Consider the following 22130-nt stretch of genomic DNA (forward strand, 5'->3'; position numbering starts at 1 on the left):
TTTGTTGGACGGTGGGAGTAATGTGATCATTTATAGAAAGTCATAGGTTTTAGTATTTTTCACCTACACTGTTGTCATCACTTTTTGGGGAATTGAGTAATGTGTATTTTCGATGAGCTTTTAATGTAAAAGTTGTAACGTATTTGTGTAGATGATTCCCTTTTGTCCTCATCTCTCTTATGTTTTTAATAGTAAAGGAAAATATTTCAAATGGGAAAATCTTTTTGGCTAGAATGATATTTTATATATGTTATTTTATTATTTTAAATATTTTTATTCTTTTAATTTAAATATTTTTTAACTAAAAATTGAAAAAAAATCAGTTTGTTTTAAAATAAAAAAATATTATAGTTTTTTAATTTTCTGGTCAAATTCTAGCCAAATTTTCTGGCCATTTAGCACTTTTCTTTTCAAATGTATCATCAAACTTTAAGAAAAAAAATCCATTTGTGCCATTGATTAAAAGTTTAATTCATTTTTGTCATTTTCGTTTGAGATAAAACTCATCTATGTCATTATTTGTTAACTGAAAATAAATTCGATGTTGCAAATTTATTCTGTATACATGGTTTGTTATGATTTGTTTACGTCATTAGTTAAATCATTTTTAAAAGGGAAATGACTCCAATATGTTATCGAACTTTGAGAAAAAGGCTCATCTATGTCATTTTAGTTAACAAATAATGACATGGATGAGACTTTTCTCAAACAGAAAAGACATAGATAAGACAAATTTTTAACAAATGTCATAGATGAGCATTTTCTCAAAGTTCGATACATATTTGAGTCTTTTCTCTTTAATAAATAAGCAAGCCAACTCTATAGAGTAACCATCTCTCATTTCTCACCCTTCTTTCATTTCAAGATTTTGATCATGGCTAAACAAGTTACAGAGCCTCTTAGTACTTTGAGGGTACTGATGTTCCCATTTTTGGCTTATGGACACATCTCTCCATTTCTAAACGTAGCCAAGAAACTCGCGGATAGGGAATTCTTGATTTACCTCTGTTCTACGCCCATCAATCTCAAATATGCCAGCAAAAAAATCCCCGAAAAGTATGCTGATTCGATTCAGCTTGTCGAATTTCACTTACCAGAATTACCCGAACTTCCTCCTCATTACCATACGACCAATGATCTCCCACCCCATCTCCATCACACCCTTCAAAAAGCCCTGAAAATGTCCAAACCAAACTTCTCAAAAATCTTGGAAAATTTGAAACCTGATTTGGTGATATATGACATATTGCAGCAATGGGCTGAACGTGTCGCGAATGAACACAACATTCCAGCAGTTAAGCTCCTAACTTCGGGTGCAACTGTGTTTTCGTATTTTACCATATCACTGAATAAACCAGGGGATGTATTCCCATTCCCTGAAATTTATCTCAGGAAAAGTGAACAAGTAAAAATGAATGAAACGTTAAAATGTGCTAAAGAGGTAGAACCTGATGATGGGGATCGTCAGGCTGATGGAAATAGGCAAATCATGTTGATGAGTAGCTCTAGAATTATAGAGGCCAAATACATAGATTATTGCACTGATTTCCTCAATTTGAAGGTTATTCCAGTTGGTCCACCAGTCCAAGATTCGATCACTGATGACGCTGACGACATGGAGCTTATAGATTGGTTAGGAACAAAAGATGAGAATTCAACTGTTTTCGTCTCCTTTGGGAGTGAGTATTTCTTGTCAAATGAAGATATGGAAGAAGTAGCTTTCGCGTTGGAGTTAAGTAATGTTAATTTCGTATGGGTTGCAAGATTTCCAAAAGGTGAAGAGCGAAATCTTGAACATGCATTACCAAAAGGTTTTCTTGAAAGAATTGGAGAAAGGGGAAGAGTTTTGGACAAATTTGCACCACAACCAAGAATTCTAAATCATCCGAGTACGGGAGGATTTATAAGTCATTGTGGTTGGAATTCAGTAATGGAAAGTATAGATTTCGGGGTTCCTATAATTGCCATGCCTATGCATCTTGAACAACCAATGAATGCGAGGTTGATTGTAGAATTGGGAGTCGCAGTGGAGATTGTAAGAGATGATGATGGGAAAATTCACAGAGGAGAAATCACAGAAATTCTTAAATGTGTCATAACAGGGGAAACAGAGGAAAATGTGAGGGCTAAAATGAGAGATATCAGCAAGAATTTGAAATCTGTAAGAGGTGAAGAGATGGATGCTGCTGCTCAGGAGCTAATTCAACTTTGTAGGAATAGTAATAAGTGCAAATAATGTGGTATGTTGTAATTCAATTAACAAAATAATATTGTATGTGAGGTGCTTTTGTTTGTCTTCAAAATATATTGAGAAAAATAATAAGATTCTCAATTATGACTTTCTTTAGCTTTGTGAACTATTAGTTGTGTCTCTTCCTATCCGAATTATCAGTATCTATGTGTTAAAACACATTTCAAGTTGATTAGGTCAACTCTCAATTGTTCTTAATCATCTACTCAACTAGGTGTGTTTTAACATATATATGGTGACAATTCAGATAGAAAAATAGAACAACCGACAATAGTTCAAATAGGATAAGAGAACATGTAATAGTTAGAATGTGAAACTGCGAAGTTCAAATATATGTTTGACCATTATTTCTTTAGCTTTCGATATAAATTCTCAAGTCCATATCATTTTTCTCTTGTAGCGATTAAAATGTAACTCCTATGTCTCATTTTATATGAGTTAGATTGATTTGACTCAAAGTTGAAGAAAGAAAGGAAGACTTTTTTAAATTTGTGGTCTAAAATGAGTAATAGAAATTTGTGTGACAGTGAATCATTCATTAAGGGTAGAATGTGTATTTTAAAGTTCAATTGTTACTTAATATGAAAATGCGTCATTCTTTTTGGGACTGATTAAAAAGAAAGTAAGTCATATAAAGTTGGAAAAACGAGAGTAGTATTTTCTCTCTCTTCTTTCTACCAACTAAAGTTTCCCCTTAAAATTAGAAAAGAAAATATGGATGATAATTATTTTCTACTTCCATAGGTTTTGCTTTATTTTTTGGGAAAATGCATAAGTACCCCCCAACCTATGCCCGAAATCCCAAAGACACACTTATACTATACTAAGGTCCTATTACCCCCCTGAACTTATTTTATATATAATTTTCTACCCCTTTTTGGCCTACGTGGCACTATCTTGTGGGCCCAGCGCGTGTTGACAATTTTTTCAAGGATAGTGCCACGTAGGCCGAAAAGGGGTTGAAAATTATATATAAAATAAGTTCGGGGGGGTAATAGGACCTTAGTATAGTATAAGTGTGTCTTTGGGATTTCGGGCATAGGTTGGGGGGTACTTATGCATTTTCCCTTATTTTTTTGTTGCATCATTGCCTTTTTCGTTCATATTTATTTTAGTCAATTTCATAGAGTCTGACCTTTTCTTCCCCTCTAATACCAAAGTTATAGAATACACTAATTTGCTTTTACAGAATTCATTTTGGTACTTATATGATTTATTTATTAATGACATTTTGGTAAAATATTAAATTTCGTTGATTAAATTTGATAATGAATATTAATTTTGTCTCAATCAAATGTATACAAATTTATTAATGAATACGGACCGATAGATAACAATCTGAAATTATAAAATTGATAATGCAAGCAAATGTGTATCTATTAGATGAATACAAACCAATGAATATGAACCTTGATTTATAAAAATGTATACATATTTGTTAGGTGAATACGAACTAATGGATATCAATTTTGACTTAAAGAAAGCCATACAAATTTATTAGATGAATATTGGCCAATGAATACAGGTGAATGTGTCCAATACAAATCTATTTGACAAATACAGATTAGCATTTGAATACTAATGCAAACAGATGTATACAAATTTGTTAAGTGGATATTTATTGAGTTTTTCATCATAGCTTCTAGCAAATGCCAAATAGATGGGAAAATAATCTGTATATAGTGTTAAAATAGTCTTACTTAAATATCTTTTGCTACTTTTAAGGAGAGATATAATTCTTTATTAAATATTTTTTACTATTTTTAAATGTGAGTAATAAGAATTTCCACACTTTTGACTCTTAAATGTCAATTCTTTTGACTTTCATTTGCCAAATAATTATTTGGCAAAAACATATTAATTTTCAATCTAATTATGTCAATTCTATCTCTTATAAATAAGGCATCCAATGCCACCAAAGGGCCCATCTCTCATTTAGAATCACAAATTTAGTGTCTTTTCAATACTTTGATCATGGCTACTTTGAAGGTACTCATGTTTCCATGGTTAGCTTATGGACACATTTCTCCATTTCTAAACGTAGCCAAGAAACTCGCGGACAGGGGATTCTTGATTTACCTCTGTTCTACACCGATAAATCTCAAATCCACCATCAAGAAAATCCCTGAAAAGTATGCTGATTCGATTCACCTTATCGAACTTCACTTACCAGAATTACCCGAACTTCCTCCTCAATACCATAGTACCAATGGTCTCCCGCCCCATCTCAATAACACCCTTCATAAGGCCCTGGAAATGTCCAAACCAAACTTTTCGAAAATCTTGCAAAATCTGAAACCTGATTTGGTGATTTATGACATGTTGCAGCAATGGGCTGAACATGTCGCGAATGAACAGAACATTCCAGCTGTCAAGCTCATAACTTTTGGTGCAGCCGTGTTTTCATATCTTTTTTACTTAGTGAAGAAACCAGAGGCTGTATTCCCATTCCCTGCTATTAATCTCAGCAAAATTGAACAAGAAAAAATGTATGCTAAAGATTTCGAGGATCGTTTAGTGGATGGAAATATTCAAATCATGTTGATAAGTACCTCTAGAACTATAGAGGCAAAATACATAGATCATTGCACTGAATTGATCAATTGGAAGGTTGTTCCTGTTGGTCCACCAGTCCAAGATCCAATCACTAACAACCCGGACGACAAGGAGCTCATGAATTGGCTAGGAACAAAAGATAAGAATTCAACTGTTTTTGTCTCCTTTGGGAGTGAGTATTTCTTGTCAAAAGAAGATATGGAAGAAGTAGCTTTCGGGTTAGAGCTAAGTAATGTTAATTTCATATGGGTTGCAAGATTTCCAAAAGGGGAAGACCAAAATCTTGAAGATGCATTGCCAAAGGGTTTTCTTCAAAGAATTGGAGAAAGGGGAAGAGTTTTGGACAAATTTGCACCACAGCCAAGAATTCTAAATCATCCGAGTACGGGAGGATTTATAAGTCATTGTGGTTGGAATTCAGTAATGGAAAGTGTAGATTTTGGGGTTCCTATAATAGCTATGCCTATACAGTATGATCAACCATCAAATGCTAGGTTGATAGTAGAATTGGGAGTCGCCGTAGAGATTGTTAGAGATGATAATGGGAAAATTCATAGAGGAGAAATCGTGAAAACTCTTAAAGATGTCATAACAGGGAAAACAGGGGAAAATTTGAGGGGCAAAGTTAGAGATATCAGCAAGAATTTGAAATCTATAAGAGGTGAAAAGATGGATACTGCTGCTGAAGTGCTGATTCAACTTTGTAAGAATAGTAATGAGTGCAAATAGTGTGCTCATTTGGGGACTTCATGGATTAGTTGTTTGTCAGACTTTAGTTAGTTTCTTTGTGTATTTGGTTTGAGGTGGATGGGGGTCATGTCCCGGTAAACTTATTTCCTTAAGTTTAGACACTAAAGGCTTGCTCACATATTAGTTGTTCAATCATTATGAATTTATTGATGTCCTTATAAAGACTTAATAAGCATATGTTTCAGTTTTCGCATTAGTTCCATATGATATGTTTTGATATGTTAAGCCAAGGGTTAGCCTCGAATCACTTGTACCGTGTCTCGATTGGGGTGTAGACTCAGTTGTGCACAATTACCAAAGTTATTGAATACACTAACTTGCTTTTAGAGTATTCATTTTGGTACTTATATGATATATTTATTTATGACAATTTTGTACACTATTAAAATTTTGTTGACTGAATTTGATAAGAGGAATTTTCACATATACACACTCAAAAAAAACTTAATTATGCTCCAAAGTTGTAGTTTTCTAATTACGATTCGTAGCTACATGTAAGAGGGAGGAGAGAGGCGAGCGAGATTGGGAGAGAGAGGCGAGCGAGGGCACAGAGTGAAGAGAGGCAAATTGTATATGTATATTTGTCAAATAATTATATATACGTAATTGGTATACATATGTATTTGTATATCTGGCCAGTGAGATTGGGAGAGGGAGGAGAGAGGGCAAAGAGTGGAGAGAGGCGAATTCTATATGTATATCTGTTAGATAATTGTATATATGTAACTGGTATACATATGTATTTGAAAATTTGGCGAGCGAGACTGGGAGAGGGAGGAGAGAGGTGAGCAAGATTAGGATAGGGAGGAGAGAGGGTAGAGAGACTAATTGTATTTGTATATATGTCATAAAATTGTATATGTATAATTTGTATTTGTATATGTATAAAAGAGGCGAGAGGCGAGAGAGAGGAAGAGAGGAGAGAGGCGATGTAATTACAGCTAAAATTAAGCTCCGAGCCGTAATTAATTCAAACTATAGCTATGTTAGCTAATTAACTAGCTAATCCACATATTTTTCCCATTTGATAATGAATATTAATTTTGTCTTAATCAAATGTATACAAATTTGTTAATGAATACAAATCGATATATAACAATGTAAAATTATAAAAATAGTAATGCAAGCAATTTTATACCTATTTATTAGATGAATACGGAAATGAATATCAATCTCGATGTAAAAAAATGTATACACATTTTTTAGGTGAATACAGACTAATGTATACCAATTTTGGTTGGAACATATGCATACAAATTTGTTAGATGAATATGGACCAATGTATAGCTATGTAAAATAAGAAAGATACTAATACAAATAAATGTATACCAAATTTATTAAGGAATATGGACGAATGTATACCAATCTATTTGATGCATACATATCAATGAATACCAATGCGTATACAAATTTTTAAGTGAATATGAATTGAGTTTTTCATCATAACTTCTAGCAAATAGTTGGGACTCTAGGAATATCCATAGTCTTAATTAAATATTTTTTGCTAAGTTTAAGGAGAGAGATAACTCTAAATAATTTTTTGCTAATTTCAAGGGGAAATAATTGGAGGTTAGAAGAGCTAGATATCGTACTCCCTCAGCCAACTTTTAATTGTCATGTTATCCTTTTCAAAAGTCAATTTGAGTAATTTTCAAGGGGAAATAATTGGAGGTTAGAAGAGCTAGATATCGTACTCCCTCGGTCAACTTTTAATTGTCATGTTGTCCTTTTCAAAAGTCAATTGACTAATTTTCAAAGTTAAATTAGATTACATTAATTTGATATTTTAAACAAAATTTTTAAATATTCAAAAACTATTAGAAAAGTATTATAAATTGCACTATTTTACATATCAATATGATGATAAAAAGTTACATGTAAAATGTTAATCAAAGTTTTTATAGTTTGATTTTAAAAAAGTAAACCATGACAACTAAAAGTGGACCAAGACAGTATTAAATATCTTTTACTCAAATAATTTGAAGAGAGATGTGAGTTAATAAGAATTTCCTCCCAAAATATACTTTGACTAATAGCTATAAATTATTTTTGACTTTTATTTGCTAAATAATTATTTGGCAAAGATATATCAATTCCTTCTTAAATGCTTTTAGACTTGTGTTTTGTCCTCCATCTCTCATTTCATTCTATATATAGAGAAACACAAATCAACTTCTTTCAAGATTTTGATCATGGCTACTAATTTGAGGGTACTGATGTTTCCATGGTTGGCTTATGGACACATTTCTCCATTTCTAAACATAGCCAAGCAACTCGCAGACAGAGGATTCTTGATTTACCTCTGTTCTACGCTAATCAATCTCGAATCCATCATCAAGAAAATCCCTGAAAAATACTCTGAATCAATTTGTTTTGTCGAACTTCACTTACCCGAATTGCCTGAACTTCCTCCTCATTACCATACTACCAATGGTCTCCCACCCCATCTCAATCACACCCTTCATAAGGCCCTGAAAATGTCCAAACCAAACTTCTCCAAAATCTTGCAAAATCTGAAACCTGATTTGGTGATTTACGACATATTGCAGCCGTGGGCTGAATATGTCGTAAATGAACACAACATTCCAGCAGTCAAGATCCTAACTTCAGGTGCAGCTCTGTTTTCGTATTTTTTCAACTTTCTAAAGAATCCAGGGGTTGAATTCCCTTTCCCTGCTATTTATCTCCCGAAAGTTGAGCAAGTAAGGATGAGAGAAATGTTCGAGAAAGAACCTAATGAAGAGGATCGTCTAGCTGAGGGAAATATGCAAATCATGTTGATGTGTACGTCTAGAACTATCGAGGCCAAATACTTAGATTATTGCACTGAATTGAGCAATTGGAAAGTTGTTCCAGTTGGTCCACCATTCCAAGATTCGATCACTAATGAAGCGGACGACAAAGAGCTCATTGATTGGCTAGGAACAAAAGATGAGAATTCAACTGTTTTTGTCTGCTTTGGAAGTGAGTATTTCTTGTCAAAAGAAGATATGGAGGAAGTAGCTTTCGGGTTGGAGTTAAGTAATGTTAATTTCATATGGGTTGCAAGATTTCCGAAAGGTGAAGAGCAAAATCTTGAAGATGTATTGCCAAAAGGTTTTCTTGAAAGAATTGGAGAAAGGGGAAGAGTTTTGGACAAATTTGCACCACAACCAAGAATTCTAAATCATCCGAGTACGGGAGGATTTATAAGTCATTGTGGATGGAATTCAGTAATGGAAAGTTTAGATTTTGGGGTTCCTATAATTGCAATGCCTATGCATAATGATCAACCAATAAATGCTAAGTTGATAGTTGAATTGGGAGTCGCAATGGAAATTGTTAGAGATGATGATGGGAATATTCACAGAGGAGAAATCATGGAAACTCTTAAAGATATCATAACAGGGGAAACAGGGGAAATTTTGAGGGGCAAACTGAGAGATATCAACAAGAATTTGAAATCTATAAGAGAGGAAGAGATGAATGCTGCTGCTGAAGAGCTAATTCAACTTTGTAGGAATAGTAATAAGTACAAATAATGTGGTATGTTGTGATTCAATTAACAAAATAATATTGTATGTGAGGTGCTTTGTTTGTCTTCAAAATATATGGAGGTTGAAATAATGAAAAAATAAAATAAATAGGATGCAACTTATAAATTGATCCTACAATTCTATATTCTCAAAATATGACTTTGTTTAGTTTTTACATGAATTATCACCATCTATATATTAAAAGACATCTGAAGTTGATTAAGCCAACTATCCGTTTTTTTCTTTTTTCCTGATTGAACTATCACTATCTACTCAACTAGGTGTGTTTTAACACATATATGATAATAGTTTTGGTAGAAAAATGAAAAAGGGAACATTTGGTAGTTGGTGTGCTAATCCTACGTAAAAATGATGATTCAAATGTGTTTTTGATCATTATCTCTATAGCTTTCAATATGAATCCTCAAGTCCCGTGTCATCTTATACAGAGGCGGACCCACCTTTGAGGGTGTGGGTGCACGTGCACCCGTTCACTTCAGAATTATTTTGTGTATATTCTTAAATAAGGATTATATAATTAAATGTGTACGGTAAAATATATGAGTTGAGTTGGTGTAGCGGTCCAACACCTGATCGTTGTGCTTCTTACCAACTCGTGTTTCGCAAGTTTGAGATTCGAACTAGCAATCTTAAAGTATACACTAAGGGTATTAAAAAAGCTCAAGTGAGATTCGAACAAGCAATATCAAAGTATACACTCGATTATGTTAGATTTTTTAAATTTATATTCATACATTTTCGTTGAAGTGTCGGTGCTTCGACTAACCCACATCCGCCTTTAGTAGTGCCTCTGTCGTCTTCTAATCCTAGATTCGTCTCTGATCTTATAGTGGTTAATCATTATACATCTAAAAGTAGCTACACCGTACGCATTGAATTATGAATTAAAAATTAAAATACGATCAATAAGTTAGTATTGTGGTACATCCTTAATATAACTTAAAGAATAAAACTATGATATTGTATTTAGTCAAACGTTATGCATTGATCTTCTCTTCTCTCTAATGTTGGTTTACACTATATTTATGAATTGTCATTGTCGTTGTCAAAGAAAATATGTTGCATTTGCCATTATAAATCAAATAATTTACCAAGCCCTCACGCACCAACAAATGAACACAATACCTAGCCTACAAAAATAAAACAAAATACTGTGAATTAAATAGGAGAAATTGAACAACTGAATATCAATATATATATAAATAAAATTATTGTGTGCATGTTATATTTTAAAGTATGAAATTAGAATTTCTCACCTAGTTCAAATAAGAAACACCTAAATAAAAGTAAAATAATTTTCAAACCTTTCTAATGATCATTTCTTAAGAAACGTGAAAAAGAATAGAGTTATAATTTAAGACGGACCTAGTAGTAGAAGTTGTCTTAGAATTGTTATCCGTCTCTTTCATGCTTCTTTTTCTCCTTGAAGTCTTGAACCTTCACCTCATAAAGAGAAAAAATTTAATTAATATTTGTTAAGAGACGTATAAAAAAAAGGACAAATAATTTAAGACAAATAGAGTATTAGGAATTGTCTAACAATTCTTATCTATCTCTTTCATGCTTCTAATTCTACTTAAATCTTCACCTCATAAAGAGAAAAAAAAAAAAACAAGAAAAAATATTGATAAAGAAGAATTAAACTTCATTGCACTTACATCCGAGTTAATATCTTAAAAAGTCATTAAACTATGACAAATTATCTAACAAAGTCACTAAATTTTATTTTGTATCAATGACTTTTCTAGATAATTTTTCATAGTTCACTAACCTTATAAGATATTAACTCCTTGCATCTGGATGACATTAGAAATATTCAAATAAAAAAATACGTGAATAAGAGTAGAATGTTTTTAAAATCCTTTTAACCAATATTTCTTAAAAGATGTGTAAAATAAGTGATTGAATATACTATATATTTTTTTCCTCATTATTTCAACGCCATCATATTTCGAAGATCAACTAGAACAAGAAACAACTCACACACAATATAATTGAATTATAACATATGGCATTAATTCAACTTAGCACTGTTGTTAAGAAAATTGATGAGCTCTTCAGCAGCAACATCCATCTCTTCACCTCTTGTACATTTTAAATTCTTGCTAATATCTCTCATTTTGCCCCTCAATATTTCCCTTGTTTTCTCTGTTATGACATTTTTAATAGTTTCCGCGATTTCTCCTTTGTGAATTTTCCCATCATCATCTCTAACAATCTCCACCGCAACTCCCAATTCTACGATCAACCTAGCATTCATTGGTTGATCAAGATGCATAGGCATGGCAATTATAGGAACCCCGAAATCTATACTTTCCATTACTGAATTCCAACCACAATGACTTATAAATTCTCCCGTACTTGTATGATTTAGAATTCTTAGTTGTGGTGCGAATTTGTCCAAAACTTTTCCCTTTTCTCCAATTCTTTCAAGAAAACCTTTTGGTAAAGCATCTTCGAGATTTTGCTCTTCCCCTTTTGGAAATCTTACAACCCATATGAAATTAACATTACTTAACTCCAACCCGAAAGCTACTTCTTCCATATCTTCTTTTGACAAGAAATACTCACTCCCAAAGGAGACAAAAACAGTTGAATTCTCATCTTTTGTTCCTAGCCAATCCATGAGCTCCATGTCGTCCGCGTCATCAGAGAGAAAATCTATGTATTTGGCCTCTATAGTTCTAGAGGTACATATAAGCGTGATTTGTATATATCCATCCACTAAACGTTCGTCATCATCGGGTTCTTGATCTTTAGCAGATTTTTCCAACATTTCACCCAATTTTCCTGAGATAAATATTAGGGAAAGGGAATTCACAAAATACGAAGTCACAGCTGCACTGAAAGTTAGTAGCCTCACTGCTGGAATGTTCTGTTCATTCGCGACGTGTTCAGCCCATTGCTGCATTATGTCATAAATCACCAAATCAGGTTTCAGATTTTGCAAGATTTTTGACAAGTTTGGTTTGGACATTTTCAGGGCCTTTTTAAGGGTGTGATTGAGATGGGGCGGGAGACCATTAGTCGTATGGTAATGAGGAGGAAGTTCGGGTAATTCTGGTAAGTGAAGTTCGATAAGGTGAATCAAATCAGCATACTTTTCAGGGATTTTCTTGATGGTAGATTTGAGATTAATCGGCGTAGAACAGAGGTAAATCAAGAATCCCCTGTCCGCGAGTTTCTTAGCTACGTTTAGAAATGGCGAAATGTGTCCATAAGCTAACCATGGGAACATAAGTAACCTCAAAGTAGTAGTAACTTGTGTTCCCATGATCAAGTTCTTGTTTGTGGAGTTTGGTGTCATTGACAACCTTATTTATTGAAAATACAAGAGAGATGAGGACAAAATGGGATCGTTAGACGTGTAAAAAAGAAACATGATGAATGACTTAAGACCGATAGAGTAGTAGAAGTTGTTTTACAATTCCTATCCATCTTTTTCATGCTTCTTTTTCTACTCGAATCGTCACCTCATAAAGAGAAAAATGAAACAAAATGAAAAATTACAAGAATTATATATACTTCATTGGACTCGACATTAGAAAAATCCAAAAAAGAAATACATAAACAAGAGTGAAATAACTGTAAAAACTCTTTTAATTAATTTTTCTTAAGAGACGTATAAAAAAGAAATACGACGAATAAAGAAAAATAAAGTAGTAGACGTTGTCTTACAATTATTATCCATCTCTTTCCACTCGAACCTTAACTTCATAAAGAGAAAAAAGGAAAAAGCGACAAACAAAATTAAATTCCATTGCGCTTGCATCTTGACAACATTAGAAAAATCAATAGCAAAGATTTAATAAATATAATTTTAATTGATTTCAAAGTCCTAAATATAAGCATATTAATTGAATGAAAATATTTGAGTAAAATAGTAAATAACAATTTCATTAATTGTAGCGTCTTTTAATAATGGATAAAAAGTTCAATCAACATATTTCTAGGAACATTCATGTTTTAAAAAATAATATAGACATGATTAAACGGTAATGCTAAATGACCATAAAATTTGGCAAGAATTTGGCCAGAAATTTAAAAAAAATTATAAAATTTTCTTATCTTAAAATAAACTGATCTTTTTTCCAATTTTTAAGGGAAAATGCATAAGTACCCCCCAGCCTATACCCGAAATCCCAGAGACACACCTAACCTTTACTNTTTTATATGTAATATTCTACCCCTTTTTGGCCTACGTGGCACTGTCTTGTGGGCCCAGCGCATGTTGACATTTTTTTCGAGGATAGTGCCACGTAGGCCGAAAAGGGGTAGAATATTATAGATAAATTAAGTTCGGGAGGGTAATAGGACCTTAGTAAAGGTTAGGTGTGTCTCTGGGATTTCTGGCATAGGCTGGGGGGTACTTATGCATTTTCCCAATTTTTAATTAAAAGATAGTAAAGTTAAAAGGGTAAAAATATTTAAAAAGGTAAAATAACATAAGTAAAATATCATTCTGGCCAAATTCTGCCAAATTTTCTGGCCAAAAGGATTTTTCCATGATTAAATGCCTACTTATTATATACACTCAATTAAATCTCATCATGCATAAATGGATCTTAATCAACTACAGCTGAAAAAGCTTTCTCAACATTTAGATCTCCTTTTTATAGCTAAAGACCAAAAAATAATTATTAATAGGTGTTGGTCCGCTTGGTTTTGCTACTCCATTTTATTAGAAAAAAGTTTTTATTACATATAGAAAACAAACGGTGTCATTGATGCTTTAACTTGATCGAGTGTATCAACTTATTACCTCATGACCCGATACACCGGGCTGTTACAATGGTCGAAAAAAGTTTATAGTCACACAAATATTTTGTTTAGTATAAATGTTTGTATCTTAAATTCCTAGGTGCAGGGTTTCATCTTGCATGTAACCCAACTGATATATAACCAATAAGGAATCTAAGTAAACAATGATCATGTTGATACCATTTTCCTTTCACCATTTCATTCCAATAAGCAGGAGCCAAAGACTCAGCACCATTGTAATTCTCCTGATAATTTTGGTGATCATTCCAATCATAAGCCAAATAATTTATCTGTTGGCCTTTCTTATGCATAGAAAATACAGAGAACTCGTGATTATCCTAGAGGAGATTTAGAGCTCTAGAAATAGCCTCAACAACAATAATGAACAAAGAATGAGAAATAGAGTCTGCTTTAAGCCTCTCTCTGATTTGAAAAAACCTATTCTTTTACCATTGATAATGATAGAATACTATATATTAGAAATAAGATTCCATATGGTACTGAGAAAGTCCAGGAAAGCCTATCATATGCCTTGTTCATATCTAACTTGATAATGTAGAACCTTTTCAATATGTCATATGTGATGTACATGAGTGAATATATATAGAGTCTAACTTAAGAGTCCTATAGTTACACAAGTACAGTAACAAAACCAACACAAACTAGGAGATAAGAGACTAATCCTAGTTGGACTATAAACGCTGCATCATCTGTCTTCATTCCCCCTCAAGTTGAGCAGGGTGCTGAACTACTGTCAACTTGTTCTTTAAATCAAGGAAACGAGACTTTGACAAGGGCTTGGTGAGCACATCAGCAACTTGATCATGAGTACTCACATATCGAACTGAAAGTGACTTAGCACGAACCTTATCGTGAACAAAATGAAAATCAATTTCCATATGTTTGGTACGAGAGTGGAAAATGGGATTAGCTGTCAAGTAGGTAGAACTAAGGTTATCACACCAAAGGATAGGAACAGTAGATGTGAAGCAACCTATCTCCCGAAGAAGGAATTCAACCCAGGTAATTTCAGATGTAGCTGCTGCTAATGCCCGATACTCAGCCTCAGTGCTGGACCTAGAGACAGCTCGTTGCTTACATGAAGACCACTAGATCAGGTTATCACCAAGAAAAATAGCAAAACCAGTGGTGGATTTTCGATCATCCACATCTCCCCCCCAATCAGAATCAGAATATCCGTGAAGCAAGTTATTTGAAGTACGTTTGAAGAACAGTCCATGGGAAGCAGTAGCTTTTATATAACGTAAAATACGTTTCACAGCTATCCAGTGAACATCCAGGGGACAATTCATGAATTGGGATACTTTGTTCACAGCATAAGCAATGTCTGGTCGAGTGAAGGTGAGGTACTGAAGTGCCCCAACGGTGCTGCGATATACAGTAGGATCATTGAAAGGAACACCAGAAGTAGAGGATAACTTCGACGCAGGTTGCATGGGTGAGCAAACAGGGCTACAAGCAGCCATATGTACTCAATTAAGAAGGTCCTCAACATATTTACGTTGAGACAAAAACAATCCCTCACTGGTCCAGGTTGCTGCAATGCCCAGAAAATAAGAAAGAGTGCCAAGGTCACGAACAGCAAACTGGGCCTGAAGTTGTGTAACGAGTGACTTAATTCGAGCAGGGTATTACCCATTAACAATATATCATCGACATACACCAAACAAAACAGCTTATCAGTAGCAGTGGATATGTAGAATAAAGAGCTATCAGTCTTGGAACCCAAGAAACCAAAAGAGAAAAGCGCATCAGTTAATCGTTTGTTCCACATACGAGGTGCTTGTTTCAGACCGTAAAGAGAGCGTTTCAGTAGACAAACATGATCAGAACGAGATGGATCAACGAATCCAGGAGGTTGCGACATATAAACAACCTCATCTAAATGCCCATGGAGAAATGCATTTGAAATGTCCAGTTGTGTGATATTCCAACTGTTAGTCATAGCTAAGGAGAGTAACAATCTGATTGTTGTCGGCTTCACCACCGGACTAAATGTGTCCACAAAGTCAATTCCAGGACGTTGATGATACCCCTTGGCAACTAAGCGTGCCTTGTGACGATCCAGAGATCCGTCAGATTTCAACTTTGTTTTGAACACCCAACGACAACCTATAACATTTTGAGAAGATGATGGAGGTACAAGTTCCCAGGTTCCATTCTGAATCAAAGCATTATACTCATCAGTCATCGCACGACGCCAATGGTCCTCTTTTGAAGCTTGTGAATAACAAGTAGGTTCCTCACTAGAATGCGTAATAGCAGACAAGGAAAAGGGAATCTTAGGCTTCAACGAACCTGTTTGAGTACGAGTAACCATGCGTTGAACAGGAGGTAGTGGAGCCGGAGATGAATTATTATCAGATGGAGCAGTAGGCAGTGGTGAGTGGATGTTTGTTCCCACTGAAGGTTGGTGCAAAGCCAGACTAGACGAAGGTAACAGAAAAGCGATAACACTTGACTCAGAGGAAGCATGAGGGGTTGGTTGAGAAGGCAACAGCGGTAGTTGTAAAGTTATTGGGTCACTAACAGAATTGGTCGATGAGCTGGGAACCTTTGCATCCTGCGAGGAAAATGGAAACACATTTTCATCAAAAATGACATGACGAGATACAAAAAATTTTCCTGAATCAGGGTCAAAACATTTATACCCCTTATGAATTTTACTATATCCTAGAAAAATACAACGTTTAGACCTAGGTGACAATTTGTCCTTTGCGTAAGGACAAAGCCAAGGAAAACAAAGACAACCAAAGACACGTAATAAAGAGTAATCAGGATCTGTTTGAAATAGAACAAAAAATGGGGATTGATGTTGTAGCCGTAGGTAGTCTATTAATAGTATACACGGCTGTTTCAAAAGCATTAGTCCAAAAACGGAAGGAACATTAGCATGATGCAATAGTGCTCTCCCTGTTTCAACAATATGCCTATGTTTTCGTTCCGCACAACAGATGATGCAGCGTTTATAGTCCAACTAGGATTAGTCTCTTATCTCCTAGTTTGTGTTGGTTTTGTTACTGTACTTGTGTAACTATAGGACTCTTAAGTTAGACTCTATATATATTCACTCATGTACATCACATATGACATATTGAAAAGGTTCTACATGGTATCAAAGCCCTAAGAGGTTTAAACAAAACCAACACAAACTAGGAGATAAGAGACTAATCCTAGTTGGACTATAAACGCTGCATCATCTGTCTTCAGATAACAACATTATCCCCAGAACTCTTCTTCCTAATACAACTGATAATTTCTTGAGCAAGAAGAACATTATCTCCTACCTTTGATGAAACCACTTTGATTAGGAGAAATGATCTTAGGAAGAAGTTTTGCAAGTCTATTATTGAGGATCTTGGTAATTATTGTCACACCCCGAGCCTACACCCTAGGCGGGACCGGCACCCGGAGACCATTTCTGGCCCCAAGCGAACCCTTGGCCTGGCTTTCTTAACTCAGCGGAAACCTAACCCAACATAATAACTCAATGCAATGCAATATTACAAAACAACTTAACTTATAAAATATGCCCATAAAGGCAACTCGAATCTCAAAATAGAATATTTACATATATATATATATAGATGAGAGACTCAAAACTAACTGACTGACTGTCTGTCTATGAAGCCTCTAAAATACTGAGATGGATGTTGGGACAGACCCCGCAACATCCTAATAAAACAAAAACTAAGAACACAAAATAATTGAGTCCTCCGGAATGCAAGGAGGCTCACCACTGACTCTGGAGTGCTCAGCTGGATCAACGACGTGCAGGATGCTGATCCGGGGTACCTGAATCTGCATCATCAAACGATGCAGGCCAACTGGCATTAGTACATGGAATGTACGAGTATGCGAGCTGGAAAGCTAAGCAACATAGGCTAGAAGGAAATCTGGAAGAAACTGAAATAGCTTACCTGGCTCAACTCAACTCAACCTGACTGACTTCTTTCAATATAAGGCAATTTAAAACAAGTGCGATATAAAGAAAGACTGTTTAAAACATGCTATAAACTCTATGTGTATACAAAGATACAATAAGCCTGAAATGTATATAGAAATACAATGAACTGATGTATATAAAAATACAATAATCTCTGTGTATGAAAATACAATAACTGCTGTGGGAGTTTCTCTAACCGACAACCATCACATAAGAGCTATAGTGATGATACGGCGATCGACCTCACGCTGCCAGAGCATCTTATACCCGGCCAAAGGTATAAGACCTGAACTGCCTAATGGATCCACTAGTCTAATCTGAAAAGGATTCATCTAAAAAGTATGATCCTTTTCTACCCATGGTGGCTAACATGTTTCTATGGGGGCTGTGGGTTCTTTGAACGCTCCCCCAATTCGGTGCTCGATACTACTCCCAAAAATGTACTGGCTCTTATGTTTTAAAAACATATTTCTTCCTGCTGATATGAGATAATTACTCAAAAACTAGCCCGAAGGCTCTTTGGAAATCTCAGTTTCCAACCTTGTTTAGATGTAAAGACATTTCTTTAAAACCTTTTTTTTCTTTTTGGGAATACATAGCTCCCTAATAACCTTGATAAAAGAACTTTTAACATCCGACAATTTGAAGTGGCTTTGAAGGAGCTTGAATTCGGAAATAGTCATTTTTGGAGAAAAATTTAAAAATCTGGAAATTTGGTTAAGTGTGGAAAGAAATGAGTTTTTGGCCAACTTTGAGTAGTGGTAACTCCTAGCTCAGAATGAGTTAGGAGTAGTTCCAGTTATGGTTGCGAAGCTCGTGAAACGATCTTTCCAACGCCACTGAGTTTGCTCGATTCCAAGTTCGTATGAGGGATTTATTCCCTGTAGAAGTTGGGCAGTTGGAGGGGAAATCCGTCCGGAAATTTAAGGGCATTTTGGTCCTTTCACAAACCTTTTTAATTGAACTCATATTGTTGAGTTAGGATGATTTTTGGATCATTTTTGTCCCTTTTTGAAAGAGAAAGAGTTAGGGTTCTTGAGATTTTAGAAGAGAAGAAGGAGAAGAAGAAGAAGAGGAGAAAGAGGAGCTTAGTCAAGATCGTCTTGGATTTTCGTCGGGGGTGATCCCTAAGAGGTATGTGAGTTTTTCCGTGTGGGTTGATCCTTTCCCCCACACACACCAAGTTTATTCAATGATTGAGAAAAGATTAGGATTTTGTTGTGGAAGTATTAAAGTTATTACTTGTTGTTGATGTTGTTGGTGGTGTTGTTGAGTTGTTGTTCGTTGTGAGACATGATTGGGTCATATAATTAAGTTGAAATCTATTGTATGTTGAGTGATTTATGATCCTAAGAGTTATGACCCTTTTAAAGTTGAATCACCATCAATTGCAGAAATTTATGGGCTGTCGATCCCTATCCACGGGCCTGACCTACGGACCGTAGATCAATCGACGGTCCGTACTGGTCAATCGTCGATTGGGACAGAAGTTGAGTTTTGTGGGGCGTCGATCTACGGTCACGACCTACGGTCCGTGACCTGACCTACGGACCGTAAGTCAGGACCGTAGGTCAACACTTAGTCTTTTTTCTTAAAATGAATTATGGGGAAAATCTCTGACGCAATCTACGGACCTGCAGTACGGACCGTAAGTCCATCTACGGTCCGTCGATGGCATCCGTAAGTCCCACCTGTGTCTCCAGAAATCTGAAGTCTCAGCCAAGTTTCCCCATTCCTTTTTCTCACTTTCTCAAGCAAGTTCCAAAGTATTATACCTATGAATTATAGTTGTTTCCGACACTCCAAAGTATGTCTAAGCGTTCAAGAATCCCTCCGCAACATGTGATCGAACACCTTGAATTCATAATTCCGATTCAAGGAGAGTTAATTTCCAAGTCAAGTGAAGTTAGGAGTCAAGAAAAAGAGTATAGAGTTTCAAGTCGAGTAAGAGTCTCAGTTTCAAGTTAAGTTAAGAGTTTCAAGTTAAGTTAAGAGTTTCAAGTTGAGTCAAGAGTTTCAAGTAAAGTAAAGAGTAAAGAGTTGAGTTCACGTCTCAAAAGCTATAAGGGGACTAAGTATTCCCTAAGAGTTATAAATGTTTTACACATTGAGCAAAGAAAGGGAACATTGATTTCGAAAGAGCCTTTGGGCTAAGCTTCGAGTAATTATCTCAAACTAAAGAAAGAAGTTTTAAAAGCATGAGCCAAAGTATTTTTGGGAGTAGTATTGAGCACCGAATTGGGGACACGAGTTCTGATTTACTCAACTCTCCATAAGAACCATGCGCCATCATGGGATTTCTCGGATCATACTTTCTAGATGATCACGAAAGTTAAGCTAGTGGATCCACTAAGTAAAGTTAGCTTCCTATATCACGGCAAGGTATAGGATGGTCCTTGGCAACGCGAGGTAAAGCGTTGTATCATTACTAGGGCTCATAGTGGTGGTTGTCGGTTAAAGAACCTCCCACATAAGTTATATTACTTTTATATAAGTACAGTTGAGTTGTTATTGTTTTATCCTTAACAAGTTAAGTTGTTTATACTGTTTTACAAGCTTTATATATTGCATGCGTTTTATTGCTTTATATATTGAGTTCAGTTAGTCATGAGTCGTACAGAGTCGAGGTAAGTGTTCTCTTGAAATTCCTTTCAAGCTTAAGTTGTGTTTGGCTTTCCCACTTGCATACTTGTACATTCCATGTACTGATGCCAATCGGCCTGCATCGTTTGATGATGCAGATTCAGGTACCCCGGATCAGCATCCTGCTCGATCCAGCTGAGCACTCCAGAGTCAGTGGTGAGCCTCCTTGCTTTCCGGAGGGCTCGATTATTTTGTGTTCTTAGTTTTGTCTTTTTAGGATGTTACGGGGTCTGTCCCAACATCCATCTCAGTATGTTAGAGGCTTCATAGATAGACAGACAGACAGACAGTCAGTCAGTCAGCTGGGTTCGAGTCTCTTATCTATATATTTATTTGTAAATATTCTATTTTTGAGATTCGGGTTGCCTTATGGCTATATTTTTATAAGTTAAGTTGTTTTGCAATATTGCATTGCATTGAGTTATTCTGTTGAGTAGGCTTCCGCCGAGTTAAGAAAGCCAGGCCAAGGGTTCTCTTGGGGCCAGCAATGGTCTCCGAGTGCCGGTCCCGCCCAGGGTGTAGACTCGGGGCGTGACAGAACTCAACTTTAAACTCTTTACTTTACTTGAACTCTTGGCTTGATGTGAAACTCTTAACTTAACATGAAACTCTTAACTTTTGACTTGACTTGAAACTCAATACTTAACTTGGAACTTGAGCCTTAGAATGAAGTTAAAACGTTCAATGAAGACTCTTGGAAAACCTTAAAGACTTGCTTTGACTTACTTACTTCTAAGCTTGACTTCACTTGACTTGGAAACTAACTTCACTTGAATTGGAAACTAACTTCACTTGACTTGGAAACTAATTTCACTTGACTTGGAAACTAACTTCACTTGACTTATAGTTTTACTTGACTTTTAGAAGTACCTTGGAGTGTTGGAAACAACTAGGAAACATAGGTATAATACCTAGGAACATGTATGAAAAAAAAATGGTGAATGAAAGGGAAGGATTGGTGTCCTTGGCACTAGGAGAGGTGCGACAGCCCAGCCCCTTTTTCCCAAAAAAAACCGACTTTTTCCCCTTGTTTCTTTCCAATTCTAAACCCCCTCAACCTTAAGGTCTCAGCAGCAACACTTAGAATCATAAAGACCCTTATTATACAATAGATTCAACTCAACAATCACAGCCAGAAATCTGTACTAAATCAGCAAGAACTTCAACACAACACCACTACAACTTCAACAACCAATAAATCTTCTCTTGGAATTAAAAACGAGTTGGTGTGTGGGGGTATGAACCAACCAACACTAAGGATCATCAATCTCTCAACATACAATAGATCACAACTCAAATACACAGCCCAATCCTGTCCCACAACCAACAATAACTTCAACAACACAACTAACAACATCAACAACAACTAACAACTTCAACAACTTCAACAACAAATCCAATCTCTTCTCCAATCATAAAAACGAGCTTGGTATGTGGGGGGAAAGGATAAACCCACACTAAAGACTCACATACCTTGATAGGGATCACCCCCGACGAAAATCCACAATGATCTTGACAAATCTTGTTGATCTCCTCTTTCTTCTCTTCTTCTTCTCTTGAACCCTAACTCTTTCTCTTTCAAAATGGGACAAAATTATCCAAAGATCATCCTAATACAACAATATAAGCTCAAAAGAAATGATTTGTGAAAAGACTAAAATGCCCT

At 35.3% G+C, this 22130-nt stretch overlaps 4 protein-coding genes and 1 pseudogene across 20 annotated transcripts in view; 3 read left to right on the forward strand and 2 right to left on the reverse strand.

Moving 5' to 3' along the window:
• Nucleotides 1-22130, reverse strand: part of LOC125844329 (rust resistance kinase Lr10-like) — a 368189-nt gene that overhangs the window by 144876 nt on the left and 201183 nt on the right. The window lies entirely within an intron of this gene.
• LOC125844332 (beta-D-glucosyl crocetin beta-1,6-glucosyltransferase-like) overlaps nucleotides 875-22130 on the forward strand; it is a 219857-nt gene continuing 198601 nt past the window's right edge. For 3 of the 5 annotated variants that reach the window (XM_049523644.1, XM_049523642.1, XM_049523646.1), the window contains exon 1: nucleotides 875-1811. In XM_049523644.1, the coding sequence (XP_049379601.1) occupies nucleotides 875-1811 (937 nt within the window). Of the gene's footprint in view, nucleotides 2237-22130 lie in introns of those variants that run through there. The other 2 variants (XM_049523645.1, XM_049523641.1) reach the window with 2 other exon arrangements.
• On the forward strand, nucleotides 4226-5536 carry LOC125844357 (beta-D-glucosyl crocetin beta-1,6-glucosyltransferase-like). Its single transcript, XM_049523663.1, has one exon. It carries the CDS (start codon nucleotides 4226-4228, stop codon nucleotides 5534-5536), a length of 1311 nt encoding a protein of 436 aa, XP_049379620.1.
• Nucleotides 7750-9078, forward strand: LOC125844347 (beta-D-glucosyl crocetin beta-1,6-glucosyltransferase-like). Its single transcript, XM_049523657.1, has one exon. It carries the CDS (start codon nucleotides 7750-7752, stop codon nucleotides 9076-9078), a length of 1329 nt encoding a protein of 442 aa, XP_049379614.1.
• LOC125844359 (beta-D-glucosyl crocetin beta-1,6-glucosyltransferase-like) lies at nucleotides 11070-12460 on the reverse strand (annotated as a pseudogene).

The sequence above is a fragment of the Solanum stenotomum genome, chromosome 11 (genome assembly GCF_019186545.1).
Source record: "Solanum stenotomum isolate F172 chromosome 11, ASM1918654v1, whole genome shotgun sequence".
Lineage (NCBI taxonomy): Eukaryota > Viridiplantae > Streptophyta > Magnoliopsida > Solanales > Solanaceae > Solanum > Solanum stenotomum.